Raw genomic sequence first — 17,646 nt, 5'->3', positions numbered from 1 at the left:
CTCTAAATAACTTTCTCAGGCAATTCTCAAGTTTATTTCATTCGCCATCAGGATACTAATGTCATTTTGCCAATAGTGTAAAAAATAACGATTGTAATTTAATGCAGACATTTAATACTCTGCACTAAAAACCATCAAGAATATTTTAATTGTATTGGAACAATCATGGTTATTAGAGGACCTCAAGACTGAATATCTTAGTGATCAAGGTAGAAAGTCTCCTACAAGAATGAAAATATGAAAAAAACAGGGGCGTCATTCTCCGACCCCCCACCGGGTTGGAGAATCGCTGGGGGCTGCCGTGAATCCCGCCCCCCCCCGGTTGCCGAAGTCTCCGGTACCGGATATTTGGCGGGGGCGGGAATCGGGCCGCGTCGGTTGGCGGGCCCCCCCGCTGGATTCTCCGGCCCGGATGGGCCGAAGTCCCGCCGATAAATTGACTGTCCCGCCGGCGTGGATTAAACCACCTTTTGAACGGCGGGACAAGGCGGCGTGGGAGGGCTCCGGGGTCCTGTGGAGGGCGCGGGGCGATCTGGCCCCGGGGGGTGCCCCCACGGTGGCCTGGCCCGCGATCGGGGCCCACCGATCCGCCGGGCGGGCCTGTGCCGTGGGGGCACTCTTTCCCTTCCGCCTCCGCCACGGTCTCCACCTTGGCGGAGGCGGAAGAGACTCCCTCCACTGCGCATGCGCGGGAAACTTTCAGCGGCCGCTGACGCTCCCGCGCATGCGCCGCCCCGATATGTCATTTCTGCGCCAGCTGGCAGGGCAACAATGGCCGTTTCCGCCAGCTGGCGGGGCGGAAATCCCTCCGGCGTCGGCCTAGCCCCTCAATGTTGGGGCTCGGCCCCCAAAGATGCGGAGCATTCCGCACCTTTGGGGCGGCGCGATGCCCGTCTGATTGGCGCCGTTTTGGGCGCCAGTCGGCAGACATCGCGCCGTTTGGGGAGAATTTCACCCCAGATCTCTGCTGAAGTTAAGACTTTTAGAAATTGAAACTTCAATGGAAATTCTTATAAAAATGCCACTGCACTTCTGCAAAAGATTTAAAAATGTTTTAAAAACATTGTTTCTCAAAGTGCTGCCAGTGACAGTAGAAAAATAATTTGACTGGGATGGCACGATGTGGTGAAAATCTAGTGCAAGGATAGTATTTGAGCGCCTATTTCTTTTTGGATCATTGATTGAGCTTTGAAATGTTGAAACTGAATGAACAGGAAAAATTGATTAGATCTGTAAACAAAGCACATATTGAAGATACTGTATTGTAATTAAACAAAGTATCACACATTCAAGTCAGATACACATTTATTGCTTTCATTTTTTTCCAGCTTGCCACCGGTCACAACTAAACACCATGATTATGATGAAAATACATTTCTTTTAAACAATGAAGGATCATGTACACTGCATCTTAAGTGTTACTTTTGTTTGCCCCATCCCCTCTATTTATCTTTTACACGGTGACACTCCTTTCAAGTGGTTAAGCTTAATTTGCCAAGTAATCCATTGCACGTAACAGATATTTTACTTGCTAGAGTCCAAAATTACACTTCAGTTTTGACAAGGAAAGAGAACAGCTCCAATCTCAAATGTGCAAATACGAACACATCATGCAGGACCACTATTGCCCAACCACACACCTACAATAAGGCCTTTCAAACACAAATGCAAAAATACCGGTGTTGTTTCAAATATTGTATAATAGGAAAGCTCGGCAGGATACCAGCTAAAAAAAAAAAAATCTAATCCAGCAGTTTGCATCATGTTCAACAGTGTAAGCTCAAAACCTCAACTGTGCACCAGCAAAAGAAAAACGCTAAGATGCTTCTTGAAACGCTTCTCCCTATTCCATGCACAAGATTATTTTATGTTAACAAATTACTCATTAGAAATTTATTTCAGCACTACAAAACCAACACAAGTGTTTGAGCTGTATTGGTACAATAACATTTCAACATATGACAGTTAGCATGATTGCATAATTGCTATCTAATCTTGTTAAGTTTTTAAAAAAGCAAAGCTACTGCTGTTGGAGGCATCATGGTTGTTCAAGAGGGGCTTTCATTTAGAACTTGCACTCAATAATTTCCACTGGTACCAAGTATAAACAGCGACCATTATTGTCATCAAGTTAAGGTCAGCCTGTCGGCAGGCAGGCTAAACTGCAGCTTGCCTCGAGCTAAGCCTATAATGGTAAAGACAACTTTGATGCTACTGGCAATCAGATGGGCATTTAATCAAACTTTAGTTTAAAATAACAGCAATGGGAAGAATAATGTGCTGTTGCCATTGGTCTTGGCTTCGCTGTTCTGTAGAGAACATATGGACAGTGTTGGAGATTTTGTTTTCCGCTTTTGTATAATAAATTGAATCTTCTTAATTTTTGACACTGTTACAAGTCTTTGGATGGCAATAAAAACTAGCATTTTATCATACAGATCTGAACATATGCTATCCCAACATCGGCAAACAATGCTGTTCTTCAGTAGATTCCATGGATTTTTAAATTTAGTTGTTAAATAATTCTGCAACAGTTATCACTAGATCATTGTATGATTTTTTTCCCCCACTTTCTTTTACCAACTGTAGTTTAGAGAATGGCTGATTTGTGGCTAAGACTCCAACAATGCTTTCATTCAGGTGTCAAGAGGTATGTGTACATGGTTGATCTTTCCCTTTCCTGTGGACCAGGCACCTGGACTCTATACCTCACCATGACAACAATGATGAATTTACAAATCAAATTTACGTTGGTTCTCTATGCATTGAATCTATTCAGTGTGTTGTGCCTTCTATACAAAAGCTGGAGTTTGCCAAGGAACAAAAGTAACTCACCAGGTGTTCCCCTCATCCCTATTAATTTAAAGATGTAGTGGCTCATTAAAATAATTTTGATTTTAATAGCACCTATGTTTTCTAATTGGCTCAACAAGAAGCATTTTTGTTCCCCTCCCCAAACATCCATTAAGCTTATACTGTAAGAACACTCTGCCACTAATTTTGTTCAGCTGTAACTAAAAGTATTTCAAAAGTGCGTATGGTGGGGAAGTGGAGAGAAAACAAAATACAATATCTGATTAGCACCTAATATATCAAATTCTCATTTACAGAGTCAATGAAAAGAGGTATCTAAAGATATATATTGCAAATGAAAGTATTGCCTCAGCAGCACTTAAGGTAAAACACAATAGTTGATTGGCTAGAGAAAGGAGCAATTCTTTTGTTCCTCTGCTGTTTTGAAAATGCAGCCTTTTCAGAGCAATTACTGACATTTGTTCTTGTTAGCTGTAGATGGAGATACAAGAATCAGTGTTTACTCCATACTGGGGTTGCTATGGGCCCTTGTGGTGATCGATCTATCATAATTAATTCTTCAGGGTTGCCACAGGCTTGGTAGTGGATTAATAAATCCTGGATAGCACGCTCCTCAATCTGAAAATTGAAGGTAAAAATTAGTAAAATTTTGAAGACAAGACATTAGAGTAATTTTTAACTCAATTCCTCAATTGAAAGACCACTGGAAATGGTCTACCTTTGCTAAATTCTGCACAAATCTAGAATGATAGCTAGCTGACTATGGATTTCTGTTGCTGGGTTAAAAACTAGAAGTGCCCTTAACAGCACTGCTGGTGTACTTGCACCACTTGGACCGCAGCAGTTCAAAATGGTGGCTCACGGCCACCTTCTCGAGGACAACCAGTGATGGGCCACAAATGCTGGGCCTGGCCAGAAATTTCAACATCACATGAAAAGATAAAAATAATATTGGCCTTGCAAGGGACACACATCCAGAGAACAAATAAAAAAATACTGTTTAAATTAAAACAAATAGAATAACAACAATCTGAAAATTGAGGCTCCAGACATTCAAGCTCAGTCAACCAGGGGCTGGTTTAGCACAGGGCTAAATTGCTGGCTTTGAAAGTAGACCAAGGCAGGCCAGCAGCACGATTCAATTCCCGTGCCAGCCTCCCCGAACAGGTGCCGGAATGTGGCGACTAGGGGCTTTTCACAGTAACTTCATTTGAAGCCTACATGTGACAATAAGCGATTTTCATTTAATTTCACAAGAATACCGAATGTGTAGTACTGGAAGGTAACAGGTAAAGCTGCTTAGGTTTTACAGGTGAGAATGGTGAATATTTCAAAAACATTCCATTACTCGTAGAAAAGTGCAGAGTGATGGTGTCTGGGGTATTCAACGGCAGCTGTGATTTTGATGCTGCTATTTTCTGCACAGGTTAGAAAGTAGGGCCTAAAGTTGCATGTGCAGCCTCTGACCACCTGTTTTTTTTAGCAGATTCCAAAGTAGGTTACATGTGTACATAACAATGTTTTGTCAGTGGTCAATATTGTGCAGTTGCCAGCTAATTGTGACCTTCTATTAATCGGAGCTTCGAACAATGCATCCCAACTTCAATATTACAGCAACTGCACTAGCTTGACATCTATATGTTACTCTCCAGCCTTTTGCTCAGATGGGCAGCACAGTAGCACCGTGGTTAGCACTGTTGCTCACAGCGTCAGGGACCCAGGTTCGATTCTTGCTTGGGTCATTGTGCCGAGTTTGCATGTTTTCTGTGTCTCTGTGGGTTTCCTCCGGTTACTTGGGTACTTCGGTTTCCTCCCACAGGTCCCGAAAGACGTGCTGCGAGGTGAATTGGGCATTCTGACTTCTCCCTGTCCCCAAAAAGGCGCCGGAATGTGTCGACTAGGGGATTTACACCCTTAATTCCAAAAGTGTGCAGATTAGGTGGATTGGTCATGCTAAAATGCTCTTAGTGTCCAAAAAGGTTGGGTTGGGTTACTGGGATAGGGTGGGACTTAGGTAGGGTGCTCTTTCCAAGGGCCGGTGCAGACCCGATGGGTCGAATGGCCTTCTTCTGCACTGTAAATTCTATGATGGCGATGATCTATGATTGCAGTGTTAATGTAAGCCTACTTGTGACAATAAAAAAAAAGAGCGCTGCGTGAAATGTTAACTTCCAAATGTGTGTTTTGTTCGTTATCAGCCTTAGGCTACTTTGTTTTGACCAGATTTAACCAGTGCGACGCACGCCGGCCCCAGGACGTTACCTCAGGCCCCCACTCCACCCCGCACAATGCTCCATTCCCGATGGGCTGAGTACCCGACAGTGTCGGTTGCGTGTGGTATTTATTTTCAGAAACTTGGCGTGACGGCTGCGGAATAGGTCCAGCGCCTCCACAGTCGGGGGGGGGGGGCCGATCCGCAGGCAAGGGAGGCTTTGGCGGGGCCTGGGGGCACTGGTGGGGAGTTGCCTGGGGGTGGCGAGCCTGGCCAAGGGGGATCACTATTTGGCAGGCCTGGTCCTCGCGTGGCCAGCGCCATGTTGCACGGCGTAGCCGCTGCAGGCTGCCATCGTGCTCCGCCACAGACCCGGCAATTCTCTGGCCTTATCTGCAGCTAGAGCTGGGTGCTCTAAACTGCTTACCTGCTAGCGCCCAACCAGAGAGGATTGGTGGCTGTTTCTTCAGTCCCAGGCCGGCGTCGGCAGTTAGTCTCAGAATTGGAGAATTCAGCCCATGGATTTGAGATTGAGGATCAGTCATGATCATGCTGATCATGTGATGAAGGACCGGCACTCCGAAAGCTAATGATTCTAAAGAAACCTGTTGGACTTTAACCTGGTGTTGTAAGATTTCTTACTATGATCATATTGAATGATGAAGTAGGCTCGAAGGGCCGAATGGCTCCTAGTCTCTATGTATAAAATAGTACTTTTCATCGATGGGAGTACACTTCTACAGAGAAAATAAAAGGATGTGAGGAATGGGGTGGGAAAAACAGGGCGAAAGGAGTAGAGTAGAATCACGAATAGTTTGGACAGAGTAGATAGGGAGAAATGTCTCCCAGTCGTGGAAGGGTCAAGAACCAGAGTGCACTGGTGTATGGTGACTGGCAAAAGAACCAAAGGTGACAAGAGGAAGAACAGTTTTATGCAATAAATGGTTATGATTTTGACTGCACTGATTAGCGTGTGGCAGAAGCAGGTTTAATTGTGGTTTTGAAAGGAAATTGTAAATGCATATGAATGAAAGATAATGCAGGGATACAGGGAAAGAGTGGTACTGGGCTCTTAGAGAATTGACACAGACAAAATGATCTTAATGGCCTCTTCTGTGCTGCATCCATTCGGTGTGTCTAAGGAATTCAAATTGCACAACCTGCTCTGGCACAGGATCAGTCGATGGAATGGCTTCTTGTGCCGCATTAAGTTCCTACACCGTCTTTGCCTCTAAATGTACATAGAGAAAATCTATTCCTTGCATCGAGATAGACAATTGTGTAGTGCTCAAATGACGAACACATTAACACACCTGCCAGGTTATAATACCACTGTCATCTATGAAACCTTTTATTTCCTTGCATCTAAATTATCATTGGCTTTGTTCGATATCTCAAAAAATTAGGTTAATTTTGCAAAAACCTTCTGAAACTGTGCCCAGAACAGTTTACAGATAGTGTTACCTGAATCAAAGCCAGTGGTTTCTCTCTGCTCTTCACAAGTGCAGCTTCTTGCTGACGTTCTTCCTCCACTATAGCCGCAAAAGTAATTGGAGTCATTGCTGGTGGACTTTCCGTAACTGTCATTAACCAAGGACTGTTAGAATGAAAATATTTATATTTAATATATATTGAAAGCAATTAATATAGTCTTTGAGAATAAGATACTTTTTGTGTTGGCTACATTAGTAGCAGCAAATTTTGCAGTGACATGAATTATATGTTGCCCAGTTGTCATGGTATTAAAGTAATAATGTTGGCTACACAATGCATCAAAAAAAAATTCATAGGTGGAAGGCTAAAAGATTTTTCTTCAACAAATGTGTTTACAAATAAAATCAGTAATACAGAAGAGATTTAAATAATTAACTGGTTCTTAAAAGTTGACAGTAGGTTTGCAATTCTGGGTGTCTGTTGTGATTCCAGGATTCAATTGTGATTATCCTGAAATTGGAGACTGAGCTGACTATTTCCCTGCACCTATGATCCACTATAACTTGGAGGAAATGCAGTTAAAACATAAAGTGGCCCTTAATTCTGCAAAGATGTTCTTCGGGATCATTCATATTCAGCACATCTGATCAAAATGACTAGTCTCAGATCGTGAGACTGAATGACATATCATGGTTTGGATTCTCCAATCCCGCGACCAAGTTCTGACGCCGGTGTGAAAAGTGGTGCAAAACACTCCGGTGTCAACTGTCCTCGATTGTCAGGTATGCACCCCTTCCTAGGGGGTAGGTCGGCGCCGGAGTGGTCTCCGCTGTTTCAGCCGGCGCGAGTTTGCGCATGCGCGTGGGTTCCTGTCTCTGCGCCAGCCCCCGGGCAATATGGCGGAGCCCTACAGGGGCCCGGCACGGAGGAACATAAGCCCCCATGGAACCAGCCCTCCTGCCGATCGGTAGGCCCCGATCGCGGGCCAGGCCACCATGGAGGCCCCCCCCACCCTGGGGTCGGATTCCCCCCGTTCCCCCCACCAGGACGGCTCCCGCAGATAGAGCTTCCAGGTCCCGCAGTGTGGGACCATACGTGACCCATGCCGGCGGGACTCGGCCGAACTCGGCGGGCACTTGGCCCATCGAATCGCCGGCTTGGGGTCGAAGAATCCCGGCCCATATATATCCTTCCATTTCAGTTCCATGACATGCAACAAAGCCACATCCAGTAAACACAACACTCCAATAATCCAACAAATACAAGTAAAACTACATATGAGAAATATACCCAGTAAATACCCTCATCCTAAATATTAAATTTGTTATAGAAAATTAAAACCTCACAAACACAAGTCACTCGTAGGTGTCCACGTCACAACAATGCAAAAATCCATCAGAAAGTAGAGCGCCATTACTAATGTCTCCTTTAAATTGTGCAGCCCAAACTGCACAATGAGTCACTGCGCATGCATGGCTGTGCAAAACTATTTAAAGCGCCTGCTCAGTTAACTAACTTGGTCACAAACTACAAAGAAAAAAAGACAGGTACATTGGTCACCACCATGATAAAAGTGAAACTGTGTAAAAATTATTCAAGCCATGGTCATCACCCAACTGTATTGAAGTTAGCAATTCTGACTGACACCAACAATGCTAATTCTAAATGCTGTTTCTGTTGGCATCAGCATTGCTGACAAAAGTTGAGACCTTGCATTTACAATTGCCTTTTCTACAGAAATGCAAAATGAATCCCTTAGCTTTGAAGCAGAAGATAAATATTTTCTTAAAATAGGCAATGGTCTCTACTTTGACCACACCATGCAGCAAAATATTCTGTACTCTTGTTATTCCATTAATAAAAGTTATCCTAATCTATCCAGTCAATCCCTATAGTAATTTTGAATGTTGGTTCCTCTTGCCAACCAAAGGAAATACTCTTACCTTATGCACCATCAAAACCAGTAAGAAACATCTACTAAATAGTCTTGGGGGGGGGGGGGGGGGGGGGGGATTCTCTGGCCTCACAGCTGTGTTTTTCTCTGGAACAGGAGGCAGCGCACAGTGCGCTGGCGGCAGAATTCTCTGTTCCCACCGCTCTCAATGCCATTTCTTAGTGAAGTCACCACGCCTTGCCAGGAAACCCACGGCAGGGATCCAATCTCGACGCCAGCACATAGCCGGAGAATTCCGGCCTTAGTCTTCCCTGTTTCAGAAGAAGTCCTCACTAGATAGGAACATAGGAATTAGGAGCAGAAGTAGGCAATTCAGCCCGTTGAGCCTGCCCCGCCCTTCAGATCATGGTTGATTTCTTTCTAATCTCAAATTTTCATCAGAGATCTAAAACTTCTCATTTGTATGAGACCATTGCAAAACCAGTAAATTACCATTTATATTCAATCACATAATTTACAGTGCAGATTCAATTTGATTAAACATGTAATGTGTCGCTAATGCAATTATAAAAAACGGCTAATATAAAGCAGAATTTCTAGATCTTGCAATATAATCTAAATGGTTACAGCTACAGCAACTATCTTATATTTTGTGAAAAGGGTGATCAAAAATAATTACTCATATTAACATAACAGGTAGAAACAGAACATTATTCTCATTTGGGTATGAATTGTACTCCAAATTATGACTGTCAAAGTCCTGAAATATATGGTGCAGAAGGAAGATACAAAGGAAAGATGCAAGTATAAAACAAAAAGTTTATATAATTGAGCCAGGATTGTGTAAAGTTACAGTCTAAACCAGGATTTTTCAAAGTGCGGGTCGTGACCCGTGGGTGGGTGTCGGGAGAGTCGCGGATCTATCAGTCGAGCGTTCCCGCGGTGGTACCGGTCGCAGGGGAAGTGTCAACTATCAGCATTTTTACCGAGAATGGCAGCCACTTTCACCCTTTAAATGAAGAAAGAAAGAAGGCTCTGTGCAGTCTTCTGGCTTGAAGAGGCAGCAGTGAGCAGATCATATGCCCTGCATGTACACTGGATGTCAAACGTCATCTATGTAAAAAGCACTGAGGAGAGCTTCTTTCATTTTCTCGCTGCTCGGCCAGCAAGTCAAGAGGACTGTCAAGAAGAATTGTTTTGTTACAAGTAAAAGGCCTCCAGAGACACAAATAGGCAGTGTACCTACTGGACAGAATCTAACAACTGAATCTGCTCGAGAGAGAGAGCTGCTCAGGAGAGTCCAGGGCAGCATAGAACAGTCCTAGCTCTCTACAGAGCTCCAGGGCCTCTGGTGAACAGCCTACAAAGAAGAATCATAACTCGAGAACAAAGCATGATTTCTTGAGTTATGATTTTGTCAATTGTGTCAATGCAAATAAGGATGCAAGACCCATGGGTGGCATATGCAGGGAAATACCAGCAAATGAGAAGTTTCAGATTTTGGAAAATTGGTGGATGACAAATTCCCTTTGAGGTTGAGACCCCAGGGTCTGTTATTAACTTAGTGCTGACTCCAAACAGAACAACGGTGTTTATGTACCTGAACTGTGATACGTTAAAAACACATGAGACTGTTAGCATTCTGTATTAGCATCTCCCAGGAGTATCCGGTGCAGAGTAAAACAAGCATTTTGTCGCTATTGCCCTTGACCACAACCTACATGTGAGAGGTTTGATTTTCAGTTCTCAAAAAGATGTAGACGGCACAGGGGAACTGGAAGAGGTTTACACCCGCGATGAGCATTGCCCTCTCGTCCTGTGAACATAATTGGAGTGAGATTGTGAAAACCAAGTAGGCTCCCCTTTCACATTAGAGGTAAGCAAACATGGCATGGGTAGCAAAGGTCGGCCGGCATGGGCCCAGAAGGACTACCGCTTGGCAAAAGTGGTTCCCAGGAAAAATAAGTTTGTAAACACTGCTCCAAACCAATCTGCCTGTTTTCACAATCACAAGAAATGCTTGAACAATGGCTTTAAAAGTAGGCCAGGTTAGCAGTTAAACATCACAATCATGTTCCCAAACAACACCACAGGAAATTTGTCGCTCTCAAGTATTTCTGCTTTTATCAGCTATCAGCTTCTCTGTCTCAATTTCCGACATTGATGACCCAGGCAAAACCCACATTGTACGGTGATGTTCCAATGTATCATGAAGTGTGTCAAAAGTCAAATTGATGTTATTTGTTCAATGACCTTCAGCAATAAACAATCCCCTGACATTTTTAAGCTGGATCAGCATTTGTGAACTGCTGACGGAATTGTGCACAGGAATTTCCCACAGTTAGTATGATACTGGGATAGGAGGAAGCGAACAACTGACAATCAAGTTTTTTTAAAAAACCATCCTTTGGATTCCTGAGGAAAAATTATATAAGAGTCAAACACTTTGGTGGTAAAGGTAGTTCACCATCATTTTCTCAAGGATAATTGGGGATGGAAAATAAGTGCAGGCCTTGCCAGGGAGAATCCCATCCCATGAAAGAAGAAATAGAAAATGTGTACTTCCTTATGACCAATTGACAAATTAGTGAAATTAAATCATCTACATTTGCAAGACATTTGTAATCAGTTAAAAAACAATGCACTACATAAACATAGTCCAGTTTATTCAAATACTAAATTACCTTAATTAAAATTGATATTTTCTTTGTCTGTAAGACCATAATACATAGGAGCTGAATTAGGCCACTCGGCCCATCGGGTCTGCTCCGCCAGTCAATCATGGCTGATATTTTTCTCATCTCCATTCTCCTGCCTTCTCCCCGTAACCCGCGATCCCCTTATTGATCAAAAACCTATCTATCTCTGTCTTAAAGACACTCAGTGATTTGGCCTCCAGAGCCTCCTGTGGCAGAGTTCCACAGATTCACCACGCTCTGGCTGAAGAAATTCCTCCACATCTCGGTTTTAAAAGATCGTCCCTTTAGTCTGAGATTGTGTCCTCTGCTTCTAGTTTCTCCTACAAGTGGAAACATCCTCTCCTCCTCCACTCTATCCAGGCCACGCAGTATCCTGTAAGTTTCAATACGATCCCCCCCTCATACTTCTAAACTCCAATGAGTACAGACCCAGAGTCCTCAACTGTTCCTCATATGACAAGCTCTTCATTCCAGGGATCATTCTTGTGAACCTCCTCTGGACCCTTTCCAAGGCCAGCACATCCTTTGTTACAGGGCTCAAAACTGCTCACAATACTCTAAATGGGGTCTGACCACAGGCTTATCCAGCCTCAGAAGTACATCCCTGGTCTTGTATTCTAGCCCTCTCGACATGAATGCCAACATTGCATTTGCCTTCCTAACTGCCGACTGAACCTGTACGTTAACTTTAAGAGAATCACGAACAAGGACTCCAAAGTCCCTCTGTGCTTCTGATTTCCTAAGCATCTTCCCATTTAGAAAATAGTCAATGCCTCCATTTTTCCTTCCAAAGTGCATAACCTCACACTTTTCCACATTGTATTCCATCTGCCACTTCTTTGCCCACTCTCCTAGCCCGTCCATGTCCTTCTGCATCAAAAGATTTTGAAATTCAATATTAAAAACTTACTGCAGGGAAAAAATGTGTATAAGATCTTAATCAAGTTATTTCTGATCTGACACCCACCTGCTGAATACCCACCTGCTGAATGTAAATATTTACTCAAGGCCGAGCACCTGATGAACAGCATAAAGTCAACTGGCGAATTAAGAAACGAAACCCTAGAATGTCTTATGGATGTTGACACATGAACTTCATGAATGTTTAACTGGGACAGGATTTGAATTATTTCTCGCCAGCTAGAAAGCCTGTCACATGCATTTTCCTATAAAGCTGCTGAAACATCCTCTGACTGTGAGCGAGAGAGAGAGAGAGAGAGAGAGAGAATCTTTCTGTCACTTTCACCCAGCTCAAGAAATAGCAGGATCTTTTCACCCTTTTAAAAAGGGAAACTGCATATTTAGCAACTGGAAGAGAAAACAACTTCTGTTTAAGTGCAGGCAGATAAAGAGATAAAAGTTTTTTTAATAAACGGGTTGAATCATTTGCACAGAAAGCAACAGTACTCACAAAAGATATAGTTCCAAACATAATGGCAGGGGTAGACCAGACCAGGGATCACAGTCTGAGGATACGGGGTAGACCAATTAAGATGGAGATGAGGAGAAATGTCTTCACCCAGAGAGTGGTGAACCTGTGGAATTTACTACCACACAAAGTAGTTGAGGCCAAAACGTTGCGTAACTTCAAGGAGTTAGATATAACTCTTGGGTTAAAGGAATCAAAGGATATGGGGGGGAAGGGAAAGAAGAGTGGGAGCAGGTCACTGAGTTGGATATAAATAAAAGCAAATTACTGCGGACACTGGAATCTGAAACAAAATCAGAAAATACTGGGCAATTTCAGCAGGTCGGACAGCATCTGTAGAGAGAGAAGGGAGCTAACCGAGAGTCTGGATGACTCTTTGTCAAAGCCGAGTTGGATGATCAGCCTTGATCATAATGAATGGCGGAGCAGGCTCGAAGGACTGAATGGCCTACCCCTATTTTCTATGTGTCTATAATCAAATCTAAAGCCATTATTTGAAGTACTAAAATGAAAAAGTTGTTAAATTTTGTATCAAGTGGTTATTTCTAAACACTGCGCTATGTACATTCAATATAGCAGCAGCATGCTGAACGGACCAGTGGTGCCGTTATAGATGAAGCTTTTCTCCTGAGCGGGTACTTTTGAAACTAGATCTATGGCAGAATTTTTTTACTACATTCTCATTAGCTGCAAGCTTAGCCATATACCAATTGAAGTATTTTGTTTATTTACCAATTCATTAAACCGTCTAAAGGTAAGCCGTTTAAAAAAAATTCTTCACCTGGTAGGTTGCTCATATTTGTTGCTATGTTGTTCTTGTTGTTTAGAATTATTTTCCCATGAGCTGGATGGCAGGGAGTCACCTACTTTCTCTGATGACTTTTCTTCCACTAGTAGGTCACGAAATGATTTTGGGGAGGAGAGGTCATTGAATGGAGTCGCCCTAAGTGAAAATGTTTTGTAACAGTTAACAAATTTAAAACCAAAATGACTGATTAAATAAAAATGAATAATATTGCTGTGGAAAAAAAGAAACATGGCGTTGAAGCTTTTAATTTTGCACTCATCAGGACAGATTCACAAGAAAACCAAATCTCAAAAGAAACAAGTTGTTCTGCTTGGGACGAGGGTGCTGATTTGTTGGCCAATGCACTCTGATTGACAGAGATGTTGCCATGGAGAATGCACCAGGGATCAGTAAATTACCAAGCTTTTGTTGAAATTCAAACTAGGCAGGACAATGGTTAAGGCATTACCATTAACGGCTGTCCCCTAAACAAGCTTTTATGTAGTTGAAAAAGGCACATTGTGCAGGCATGTTTTTCTGCTTGCAAAGGAAAGGGCCTCGTGTGAATATATGGACTGTCTAGCACACGCGAGCCACACTGCCAGCCCAACTGATGACCTTAAATTGACTGTCAGTGTAATTCTTAGCATAATCAGCATTGTTTAGTAAGTTTGCCCGATATACAGTAAGCAGTGATCTGATCAGGGGAGCCATTATCCCACATGATAGCTCTGATGTGCACTGTTATAACATCAATCTTGCGTGGTGAGCAAATGGTTTGGCCTTTATTTAAGTAGCTGCTGATAAGGCCAATCATATAGCGTGTGGGATTATAAGAATCACAACACATATACTGACCAGTGAAAGTAGGCTTGCGGTAGACTGGAGCAGTGATGATATCTAAACTAGAACATCGAGGAAAGGATGGAGCCCATTAAAGCATGTGAGGAAATCATTACGTGCAGCTGCAGATCCAAATACAGCAAACACATGAGCTACGCATCGGAATTATGCAAGGGGTAGTTTTGTATTACAAAAAAGCTGAAGCCGATATTATTTAACAAGAAATTTGCCATCCAGTTTTCAAACTTCACTTACCCAGTTGGATGTCTAGGCCAGAGATCATCTACAACTTTCAATGCTGACTCATGTATAATAATAGTAATAATGGCTTATTGTCACAAGTAGGCTTCAATGAAGATACTGTGAAAAGCCCCTAGTCGCCACATTCCGGCCCTGTTCGGGGAGGCCGGTACAGGAATTGAACCGTGCTGCTGGCATTGTTCTGCATTACAAGCCAGTTGTTTAGCTCACTGTGCTAAACCAGCCCCTGGTTGCCATGTAATGGCAAGTGTACTTATTACAAGTGACATGCAAATGCAGCTGACAAATAAAGGAAAAAAAAACACAAGTAAAGGCACCAAGGTCGTGTGGCCAGCACATCAGAAATACAGCAAACGCCTTAAAAATTACTGAAGATCCACTTATTTTGTATATTAACAATTTGTTCATGCTTGTCATCTTACCAAGCATTTCCTGTCTTTGATGGGGTTAATGATATGGTCAGATTCGATTTCACAGGCATGCAGTCCACTTTGTTGTTTGTGCTCGGTTCCTTAGCTGCCATGGCAATCATCTTCCTCTGTTTCTGAGAAAGCTTTGCTCCATGGCACATTGACTTATTCCCACTGTGAAAATATTGCATGGTTAAACAACCATCAGGGTTTTTTTAAATAAAAGTGTTACGTGCGAGTTTAAAATGCAAATTTTATTTAGAGTATCGGTCGGAATTAGCAGATAACCTGGCATGTAACCTAGAGATAAAATTATCTTGCATTTTAACCATAGTGTAGAACATAATAAAACTAGTACTGTTCATCGTCTATAAAAAGGTTTACAAATATTTAGAAACGGAGTTACAATATTTAATATAGAAAAGTTAGAATATTTAGAAGGCTTTCATTCATTCCTACTCCATAACTAACCTTTCATCCATATGGTGATAATCTTCACAGACATGTAGGAGCCATGCTAAAACAGTGCCAATTTAGAAGGGAAACACCAGCTAGGAATTTCTAACCTTCGGTGCCAAATTAGTCTTGTGTAATAATCAGATTTAAATGGTAATGTTTGCTAGACACATGAGAAGTATTCCATGCAGCTGTAAATCAATGCTGATAATAGGACCCGCAGTATGTGGTAACTGAAGAACTGGAATAGCCTTTTCTTGACCCCCGTGGACTCCTATCATCCAGATGAAAGCATTGAAGATAACATTCCTGTAGTCACGGTTAAATAAGCTTTGATTTCCTGAATCCCTCTGTTTGAGTAGAGAGCAATTTAGAGGCAACCACAGCATGGAACCAAATCATACTCACCTACTTGGTGTGGAGACAGATTAAATGAAGGAAAAACAATTTCCTGATTAAAATGAACCTCGGAAAGTTCTCAACCCCATGAAGTTAGAATCTAGATACGTATCATCCCAGCAGTCCCAAAGCCAGCAGTTTATAAATGCTACTTAAATGGAGGTCTGTTCAAATGATAATTTTATATCACAACCAGAAAGAGCATTCAACATTTTTCCTACTGATGATAAACTTTACATACAGCATTATAGAATTTCCGTAGAAAGTGCATGCATATGAATACAGAGGAGGAGGAAGGAAAAGGCTATGTGCAGAACCTCCTATGCCCAAGGAAAGGTTAAAGGCTAGCCACCTCTCTCTCTCAATACCTTCAGGCTGTGGTTTTCTAAGCTTGCTTCTAAAACAATAGTGCAAACATGTTACAAGTTATATGTACAGAAGTAAATCTACCACTTCCATTAGCTACTGTCATATACCTGCTCTAGGCGCGGCAAAGCTTCTTGCTTCAACCTACTAAAATCTCTACTCTGCTGAACCACCGTCAAACAGTTTTCCACTTATAGGTCAGAATTTTAGACCTGTTCCCCAGGAGCGGACTGGCAGGAAATTGGGTGGCATGACAATATGCCCACCTGCCAGCTTCTGCTGGGATTTTACCAGTGGCTGAGTAGGTGCTAGATGGCACCCCCCCCCCCCCCCCCCACCCCTGCTCATTTACTTACATTGACTTAATTCCCACATGCAGAGCCACGAGCAGCAAGATTCCTTCACAGGCAGCGATCCATTACAATCTCTCCAGATGCCCTAATCTTGTAAATCTTCCTTAAATGTACTTCACCGGGTCTTCTTTGACTAACCCCATCTTCTTTGTTCATCTGCTGGTTTCCATACGACTGTCACTCTGGTGGCGCATAAGCGTTGGAGGCGAAATGTGTGTCCTGCTCGTCACAATTGTCTCCGTTACAATGTCCCACAGGTGACTGTGGTTAATCCTCTGTAGTACTTCTTCATTGGTGGTGCTGTCTTGCAATGTGACGCCCAGGAACTTGTAGGCAGCGCTGCTGTAAGATGGCCAACTAATGTGACATTTATGCTGTTCTTCCCGTGGATTGTAGTTGGTACTATTATGGACATGTAAGAGTCGTAGCTTCATGGCAGTCTTGGGCACTTAAATTCCTGATCACCGTAAAAGCCAGTTGTGGCTTCCTAGGCTGCCAGAGGCAGATTCACCCCAGACATTTGAGTGGGTGGACAAGGCCCTAGCCTCTGCAAAAAAATTCTGCCATAATTGCCAAGAAACTGGAGGTCCATAGTAATGTAATTCCCATGTGATTACCACCCACCGCCCCCCCCAGGCTCTCTACTGTAAACTACACCTCCAATTCAGAAATTTCACTCGTTGACTCATGCTCCAGATTACTTTTGAACAGTTATACTAGAAACAACATACCAGTAGACCCAAGATCTCTGCTTTAAGTCTCTGCTTAAATCCATGCATTTCTGAGATGCGTATATGAGTTCTTGCCTAGTGTCAGGATTCAAAGTGTGACTGAAATCCTGAATAATGCCTGGAATAGTGGGTTAAAAGTTGGACAGGTTATGCTTGTAACCACTGGAGTTTAGAAGAGTAAGAGGTGACTTGATTGAATCATATAAGATCCTAGGGGTCTTGACAGGGTGGATGTGGAGAGGGTATTTATTTCCTCTCGTGGAGAAACTAGAACTAGGGGATCACTGATGAAAAATATGGGGTTGACCATTTAAAACGGAAATGAGGTAAAACATTTTCAGTCAGAGGGTCATGTGTCTTTACAACTCTCTTCCTCAAGATGCCGAATGGCCTACTCCTGCTCCTTGTCTGTATGAATTTTATTTTTCTGGAGAGAAACTTTCTTTAAAAAAAAGACACGAAAACTTTTTTGAGCAAGTGTTTTGTACCAAACTGCTTTGTGTCCTGAAAAGGGCAGACTCTTTTATCCGATAAAAACATGGTCAAAAGAGATGATCT

The 17,646-nt window shown here is 42.7% G+C and overlaps 1 protein-coding gene across 2 annotated transcripts in view; it reads right to left on the bottom strand.

Moving 5' to 3' along the window:
• Positions 1 to 1,287: 1,287 nt before the first annotated feature.
• The window catches only part of ibtk (inhibitor of Bruton agammaglobulinemia tyrosine kinase), a 139,995-nt gene continuing 123,636 nt past the window's right edge, over positions 1,288 to 17,646 (bottom strand). For both annotated transcript variants that reach the window (XM_072499802.1, XM_072499803.1), the window contains 4 exons: positions 14,796 to 14,957; positions 13,264 to 13,425; positions 6,491 to 6,623; positions 1,288 to 3,432 (listed from right to left, as the gene is read on the bottom strand). In XM_072499802.1, the coding sequence (XP_072355903.1) occupies positions 3,307 to 3,432; positions 6,491 to 6,623; positions 13,264 to 13,425; positions 14,796 to 14,957 (583 nt within the window). In that variant the 3' untranslated portion in view covers positions 1,288 to 3,306. The remainder of the gene's footprint in view (positions 3,433 to 6,490; positions 6,624 to 13,263; positions 13,426 to 14,795; positions 14,958 to 17,646) is intronic.

Source organism: Scyliorhinus torazame, chromosome 4 (genome assembly GCF_047496885.1).
Source record: "Scyliorhinus torazame isolate Kashiwa2021f chromosome 4, sScyTor2.1, whole genome shotgun sequence".
Classification (NCBI taxonomy): domain Eukaryota; kingdom Metazoa; phylum Chordata; class Chondrichthyes; order Carcharhiniformes; family Scyliorhinidae; genus Scyliorhinus; species Scyliorhinus torazame.
The sequence above is the reverse complement of the archived record's forward strand: the minus strand, read 5'-3'. Positions and strand labels throughout refer to the sequence as shown.